The following is an 8272-nucleotide window of genomic DNA, read 5'->3' as shown; positions in this document are numbered from 1 at the left end:
ACCTTTGGTATTGTGTTGGTATCTTGATTCTCCAGTCGTCCTTCGGGGTTTTGTCGATAGCTTGGTCGATTTCCTCCATGGTTACGCTAAAGATATGAAGTTTATCCCTTCGAGCGAAGCGGCAGAGGGCGGCGGAGCTGACGAGGTGGAAGCGGGGTGGCGGAGCGATTCCTTTGACGGGCGCGGTTTTCTTGGAGGCGTTGCACTTGTGCTTGCAATATTCTGACTCAAACTGTATGGTGTTCTCCTTGAACCGCAGGGTGGCGTCATGCAGCTGGAGCCAGGGGATTCCTAGTACAAGGGGGTAAGAGCCGAGTTTGGTGACGAAGAAAGGGACGGTTTCACAGTGGTCATCGATGGACATAGGCAAGTAGCATAGGTGGGTGATTTGACCAGAAGATATGGGTCGGCCGTCTATGACTTCGAGGGTGCGAGGTGATTTGAAGGGGAGCAGAGGGAAGTTGTTATGGCGCGCGAATGTTTCATCAATGAATGCGAACCCGGAGCAACCAGTATCAATCAATGCGTAGGTTTGAATGGGAGTTTTATTGTTTACAATTTTACAAGAAGCAACAAAATGATCACCATCCAATTTATCCTCCACAGACGATACCGAGAAGCCAGAGATAGAGAACGCAGACAAAGGAAAAACATTAGGTGGTCCCGGGCAGGGGCCATTGATCAAGCCCGGGACTAGTGAAAACCCGACTCGGAAGAGGCGGAGCTAGCGATCGGCGGGGGGCGGGGTCATCGGTGGTGCGGACAGGCGCGAGGAGGGCACCTCTCATAGCTGGTTGGCTGCCACGGGGGCGGTTGGCGGAGGGGCAGTTGGCAAAGACGTGACCGGGGTTGGCGCAGTACATGCAAAGGTTATTGTCTCGCCTCCATTGCTTCTCAGCAGTGGAGGTTTTCCGTTGGCCATTGATGAAGGTGTAGCGTTGTTCGGGGGCCGGTCGTTGGGTGGGGCGAGCCTGCAGGGCGGAGAGGTCCATGGGGGCGAGGCCTCCAGCAGTGTGGGACGGATGTGCAGTGGCGGGGGGAGCGGTAAATTGACCCATCGTGTTACGGATGGCCTTTTGTTCGGCCTTCCGGCCCCGGATCTGGTTGTCGATGGTCATGAGGGTGGTCGCATAGGCTTCCACAGTGTTTGGCCGGTCCGTCCTGTAACTCATAGCATCCTTGAGGTCCTCGGATAATCTTTCGGCCAGAGCATCGATTTTTGCCCCCTCATTGTAATCTAGGTATGCCACGATGCGGAGAAACTAGGAGTAGTACGTAGCAAAGTCTCCTTTGCCTTGTCTGAGTGCGACGAGTTGGCGGCGGGCGGTTCCTCGGGGGTCTGGGTCTCCGAACGAAGCTTCCAGGTGGGCGACGAAGGCGGCGACGGAGGAGAAGGGTGCGGCGGGGTTGGCGTTGACAAGAGGGACGACCTGGTCTAGGGCCCTTCCTTCCATTCGGCTAACAGCATAGATAACCTTTGCTGCTTCGTTGCGGAACCTGTCGTCGTTGACCTCGAGTTTCATCCGGAGTTGGGTGATAAACCCAGGGAGCTTGGAACGGGTACCATCGAATTTTTCAGGGTCCGGGAACTTTTCAGACCTGAAGGCGGGGGCGGCATTGGACTGTGGGGCGGCATTTTGGGGGGCGATGTCGATGGGAGCAGGGGCGGCGGCGGCAGCACGGGCGATGTTGAGGTTCAGGTTGAGCTGGTTTATCTGCTCTTCCAGGTTATCGATGACCTCGTTGGCGGCGGCGAGTTGTTGGCGGGCTTCGTTTCGCTGAGCGATGCGGAGCTGGGAATTTTCGGCGAGGTGGGTGAATAGGGCGGCGGGGTCTTGTTCGAATTGCTGTTTGAATTCCTCCACATTATTGGGAGGGAGCCATGCAGGTGGGTCGGCGGTGGACATGGCGTACGGTGCGGATGATGACGCAACGTAATCTCAAGGGGCGGTGATAGCACGTATTCCGCAGGGTACGATATGCGACAGTAGGAGCTGTTGATTTAGTCAAGCGAGGTCAAGCGAGGTCAAGCGAGGTGCGAAGGTCTTCGTGAAGAAGAGAAGTAATAGCGTATGTATTGAGAACCAGCGTAGATATAGAAGTGGTCCTGCCTGGTATGATATGCCAGGTACGGACAATGGTTGCGATAGAGAAATACAGAAGACGTTGCGTAAGGAAACAAGAAGAGAAAGGAAAACAGGAACGAAGCGAGGGAGAGCCCCCTTATTATACCCAAGGAAATCCTGCGATGACTAATCCCCAAAGACTCACACCACGCAACCGAACAGATACCCGAAAAACACGATAGAAACCTCCTGACTAATCCGACTCCGCGTAACCCGACGACCCTATCAACCGATTCATGAAAATGGGGTCGTCGGGTTATGCGGAGTCGGATTAGTCAGGAGGTTTCTATCGTGTTCTTCGGGTATCTGTTCGGTTGCGTGGTGTGAGTCATTGGGGATTAGTCATCGCAGGATTTCCTTGGGTATAATAAGGGGGCTCTCCCTCGCTTCGTTCCTGTTCTCCTTTCTCTTCTTCTTTCCTTACGCAACGTCTTCTGTATTGCTCTACCGCAACCATCATCCATACCTGGCATATCATACCAGGTAGGACCACTTCTATATCTACGCTGGTTCTCAATACATACGCTATTACCTCTCTTCTTCACGAAGACCTTCGCGCCTAGCTTGACCTCGCTTGACTAACTCGACAGCTCCTACTGCCGCATATCGTACCCTGCGGAATACGTGTTAACACCGCCCCTTGAGAGCGGATTGGGGTGGGGGAGACCTCTGAAAGAGTTCTTTTCCTGCCGGTGAAGTTTGGGGGAGTGGTCGGGCGGGAGTTTGTTACCGATACCAGTTTGTTGTTCCGGTCGCGAGTTTGTTGGTTCTCACTTAGAGTGTGTTGGTGAGGGGTGGGGTTCACAACTAAGGAACCAGAGTGTGAATAACTTCGCGAACGAATAGATGTATGATAAAATACCAGTAGATTAGGTGGTCTACTGACATACAGGATCATGTTCGAGTAAAAGTTTTATCGGAAGTGCGAAACAGAAATGTTTGTATTCGAATGTTTTGATGTTACGAGAGACATGAGCCGTTCCGTATTGAAGGAAAGAAAAGGAAGGGAGTAAAACCAAGAGTGGTGCCTCCTAATATAAACAAGGAAATCTCAGCGATGACAAATCTACAGTGATTCATAATTTTGTAGCCAACAGAACCTGACAGAACTCAACAGAACCTTTCTGACTAATCTGACTCCTCATACGCCAGTTTTTTAACTAATCGATACATGAAATCCTATATATATAAGCACACCATCAATGCTGCCTTGAAGAGATCCATTATACAGTGAAACAGTAATTGAGTACCCAATATCTTTACTGTTGTCACCATTTTGCAGCTCTTTCACCAGATTTTCTGTTCCTACTTTACCTAACTATACTACCAAATCTGTCTTTTTCATTAATCAAAACTCTCTGGTATATAGTAAAAGTGATTTAAAGTTTATTTAAAGCTTATGAATCCGAATCTTATCAATTATCTTCGCTATATAATAGTCCTAATATCAAAATCTTAATTCTCCTATAGCCTAATGGGTAGATTCAGAGATTGAGGTATAGTACTAGTATACTTCCAATGCTTTGGGTTCAACCTCTCTCCTCCTCATTCTGGCTTAAAAATAGAATAAGTCTCAAGATTGAATCAGCCTAAAATTGAACAAGGCTTACATAAGCATTCAATCAAATAAGTATTAAAGAAGCCTTAAATCAAATAAGTCTGAAAAATAAATAAGGTTTAATTGCTGGAGTTCGCTGTTAGTGACTTGAAATTAGAATAAGCAATACTAGTATACTCCCAAAACGGTGATATCTGCCTTATTTGAGCCTACTTTAACGATTATCTTTTTACTGCTTCCCGTAGTCAAGGTATGTAAACACTGCTTGGCAGGGAGTTAAGCTTTTTGTAATCAGTTAACACTTTTTATATTTTGCTCTGACAACTGCGTCAGCGATATAAGTAATTGCCATTGAGCGATTCTATTCTTTAATTGTATTTGGGTATATATATTTGCCCGGATAAATGGCTAACCGGTAGATGCTCCAATTGTGGGGAATTTTATGGTAGATCCGTACAGTGCAAATGCTAAGCCCTCTAGCTGAAGGGCTGTGTCATACATACTGCATGCATTAATATTTGAATGTGTACATATGGTAAGCCTGGAACGTTCCACCGGTTCGCATTTCAGCTCTAAACTTGTAGCCTTTGTGCGATGGAGGCGAGATATTACTAATACTGTGTACTTATGAGCTGTGCAACGGGGCTTATTCCACGCTGTATATATACGACGGGCCCAGTTTTTTGTTCTCCCTCGCTCCCCTACTGTGACTCTCTGGTTTCTCGTGTATTGGTACCTATCATTCAGTATGTGCTACATTCATCAATTGATTCTTTGAGAGCCTTGCTTATCCAAAAGAAACTTTTACCGACGCAGAATCAGGAGAGTCAAGGTTTCGAGAGGATATTTCGAAAGTGTAGTTTCTTGCATCAGCGGATTTGGAACCCAAGATATATCATTGGGGCTCTTGTTACCACTGGTAAATAGGCATTTCCACATAATCATATCGAATACACTCATGATAAACTAAGATTCCTAGCGTTGATAGCCCTGCCATACACTTACGCCCTCTCCAAGTTATCCGTCCCAATCCTATCACGGCCATCTAGCTCCCTCCCTGGAGCCTTGTCGAGAATCAAAACCACCCCCGCGCCTAATTTCCGGTAAACCTTCCAAGTGATGCGGTGAGTTATTCGGCGAGCGAGGAGCTTGGCGTCGGTAGCAGGGCAAGCAAAACTCAACCGGGCTTTACTGACGGCGGCGGAGAGGGGGACAGAGAAGCCGTCAGGCTATATCTTCAAGAAGGGGCAGATATCGAGGCCCGTTACTGGTCACAGCTCGGGGAATTTAACAATGGGTGCGTTGTTGTTAAAGCTGAAATTTATAGGTGTGTTACACGCACATCTAACGTGTGCAAGCTTGGGAAATATATGTGCTGGGGTAGCCCAGTCCATCGGACAGACCCTCATGACCTTTCTCGAACAGCCTTGCAGGCTGCTGCGGACGGAGGGCACACGAGTGTGGTGGAGTTGTTGTTGGAAGCTGGTGCGGATGTGAATGCACCACCAGCGAGAATATTTGGGAAGACCGCACTACAGACTACCGTGGAAGGAAGACATGAAAGGATAGTACAGCTACTCTTGAGCGAAGGTGCAGACCCTAATAGACCAGTCTCATCGTATGGAAGGACCGCATTACAGGCCGCCATAGAAGAAGGACACAAAATGATCCTGCAGTTGCTTGCATACAAAGGTGTCGATCTCAGTGGAGCTTTGAGAGAAGCTATTGAAGGACAGAACGAGGACACTTTGCAGTTACTCTTAGACATTGGGGCCAACATCAACATCAAATATCCGGACGGAGATACGCTATTGCATATTGCTGTCAAATGTCGGTTCGAACGCATAGTGGAGCTACTTCTATTCTCCGCATATAACCAGCTGCAGCCCAATACTGACGGCCCCCACACAACTGGGCTTGGGAATGATCTACGCCTTGGCCCGACCTTGAAACCAATTGATCTCATCGCCGCAATAGACCATCAACAGAGGGATATTCTACATGCAGCATGCTCGGATTATAATGAAACTATATTCCGTTTGATCTTGGGGAAATGCGCGCCCAATCACCTCAGTGCTCGAGACACCTTTGGCTCAACCCCACTTCACCTTGCAGTCAGGCATGGGAGTCTACCGGCAGTACACCTATTGGTTTCCTGGGATGTCGATATAGATACTCGTGACCTTGGGGATCAGACTCCGTTGCAGATTGCAGTTGATAAGGGACTCGTCGATATCACGCGTCTTCTGCTAAAGAAAGGTGCTACAACTGACCGTCTAACGGTGAAGCATCTGCCAATCTTGATACACGCATATGATGGCGGCAATCCTAGTACTGGTCATGTTGTGTTGTGTCGAACTCCCGGGAAAGGAACCTCTGTTGAGTCTGTCTCTGAGCCAGACTCTATCGTGTCCCTCCGGCGAAGGTTTCTTGATACAAGGTCGTGCTCGATTCATTTTGTGGCGTAAGTACCCAACTCTATGATATAACTGTGATCATAAAGATCTCCGCAGCTTACATAAAATACATCAATATTGTAGTCTAAGGGTTAAACTAGAATTCAACTCAGACTCTCAAAGCTCTAGGGGCGAAGTATCATTCGTAGACCCTCGAAGCTTAATCAATCATAAACTCGCGCTGCGTCATTATACATGCGATTATTCGAGGATAACGTCTGTGTCCTGGCTCTGGTCAACCGTGGATGATCATGGCTCACTATCCAATCACCAACCACAATTTTCCGCAATCCCCAACAAGGATGTTGTAGCCTACAGTGGAGAAAGAGGTAAACATCACTTCGTCTGGCGATCTCTCCCTTATTTTTGACCATTTCTTCCAGTAATATTTATCGGTTATGCATACTTCTGCTGTCCAATCCGACGTAAAAACCACGTCTCGCAATCGTTCACACCCGGCGTGAAGGCAGTGGAGATATCTTGGATCATGCTCGCCGCCGATACCGCTTCGAGGTCACAAGTTTGCTCTCTACGGATGGTGCAATACCGGGGCACTTTAAATATGAGAAACATCACAATACCACGACATGCAGCCGAGTTTGTGACATGGTTTTTTCAAGATATCTCTGAGAGGTGGAGAGTTCTTATTGAAAGTGCAATGTTGCACATCACTGAAATAGTCCGTTTCTCCTGCTTTCTTTTTACATGTCCATTCCGTTTGTTCTAATTCGCTCAACTAATTCTTCTCGATGATCGTAGCGCCAAGTTCAACTAAGTCAAGGGGGGAGAAACCCTTTTGTTATACAATCTTTACTTAAGGATAGCCAGGAGTAGTCAAAGCTCCGCAAGAACCACAAAGAGAATCATTTGAAAATGATAGTGCTTTTGGAAGCATTCAAGGGAAATTATGCGCTCTATTCCGAACTACTCCCCACTCCCGATTCATCCGATGTGGGCCTTGGGCTCGATACCGAAATACCCAAGTCGTGCCATAGCCCGGTAGTCGAGCCACGCACTCAAGATATAGAGGCGCTTCCTCCAATCCGCCGGCTGTCAGAGCAGATAATGGAGTTTGATGAGATATATAAAGCCGCATTATCCGAGCTCGACCGAGAATCGAAGGAGATGATTGAATTGGTGAGAATACGATGTACTCTAGCTCCTGTGAGATCGGGAATGGAGCTAACCTTTACGTTGGTTAGGAATTTAACTTAGTTTCAATATACGAAGCCCGGCGTTCCATTGAAATGTCCGAAAGCATGAAACGCCTCAGCTGGATTACGGTTAGATAACACATATATACCGAGGTTGTTGTAAATACAATTGTGGTCATGCGCTTACACTAAATGATCTAGTTCATATTCTTACCACTGATGTTCATCACGGTAGGTGAATCCTCATGAGATTGATTCGAGTTTTGCTGACCCGTATTTAGAGTTTCTTTGGAATGAATGTGGATATTCTCGCCAAGGACCCAAGCTGGCACCTCTACTTTTTTGTGTCTATACCATTCTTGGCGATCGTGATTGCTATTTGGGTTTTGTGCAAATATCTTCCTGTTCGTCCCAAAGTAGATCATAATACTGTATCATGAGTACTAACTCCATTTAGACCCCAGAGTTCTTTGAAAGAAGCGTCGGTAACTACTTGAGTTGGGCTTTTGGAGAAGGAGAGAGACGGCCAAAACCCCTTGCGTTTGAATCTCAGGCTATAGATATAACTCCAGGATACAAGTGTTAGTACGCCAAATCTCAAGGACTTATTGTGATATGCGTATATCAAATCGAAACTCATTGTTTTCTATAGCTTCAATCGGGGGTATGGCTACAGGTTGGTTGTATAACAGAAGGCGATCCTCGCTCCCTATGAACCATGCTCATGTATATGTATGATAGGTATGATATGTTGTAGGCAATTGCAACTGATACCATACATCGGTCTTGCTTCTTGGTTGACAAGGCCTTTCGAGTAACTTCAGTAGAATACTTTGGGCTAACTATAGAGATAATACTTCTAGGTAATACTTGAAGTGAGTAGTTTACTTACGCTACCTTTTCTTAGTCCTTGGTTGCTTCGGGATTTAGGCTTAAAGATCTGATGGTTCTTGGGGCTGGCGAATCCGTTGCTTCAGT

The 8272-nt window shown here is 47.2% G+C and overlaps 2 protein-coding genes across 2 annotated transcripts; both read left to right on the top strand.

Moving 5' to 3' along the window:
* Positions 1–4977: 4977 nt before the first annotated feature.
* LAJ45_07625 (uncharacterized protein) lies at positions 4978–6974 on the top strand (the record flags this gene model as incomplete). Its single annotated transcript, XM_046117181.1, has 5 exons — positions 4978–5011; positions 5074–6148; positions 6225–6469; positions 6524–6819; positions 6900–6974. The coding sequence occupies 5 exons, from the start codon at positions 4978–4980 to the stop codon at positions 6972–6974; spliced, it is 1725 nt and encodes a 574-aa protein (XP_045969826.1).
* A 39-nt stretch (positions 6975–7013) lies between these two features.
* Positions 7014–7880, top strand: LAJ45_07624 (uncharacterized protein; the record flags this gene model as incomplete). Its single annotated transcript, XM_046117180.1, has 5 exons — positions 7014–7277; positions 7343–7423; positions 7496–7525; positions 7576–7698; positions 7752–7880. 5 exons carry the CDS (start codon positions 7014–7016, stop codon positions 7878–7880), a joined length of 627 nt encoding a protein of 208 aa, XP_045969825.1.
* Between the last annotated feature and the right edge of the window lie 392 nt (positions 7881–8272).

The sequence above is a fragment of the Morchella importuna genome (genome assembly GCF_003444635.1).
Source record: "Morchella importuna strain M04M26 chromosome Unknown Morimp01GS024, whole genome shotgun sequence".
Classification (NCBI taxonomy): domain Eukaryota; kingdom Fungi; phylum Ascomycota; class Pezizomycetes; order Pezizales; family Morchellaceae; genus Morchella; species Morchella importuna.
This window is presented reverse-complemented; position numbering and strand designations above follow the sequence as displayed.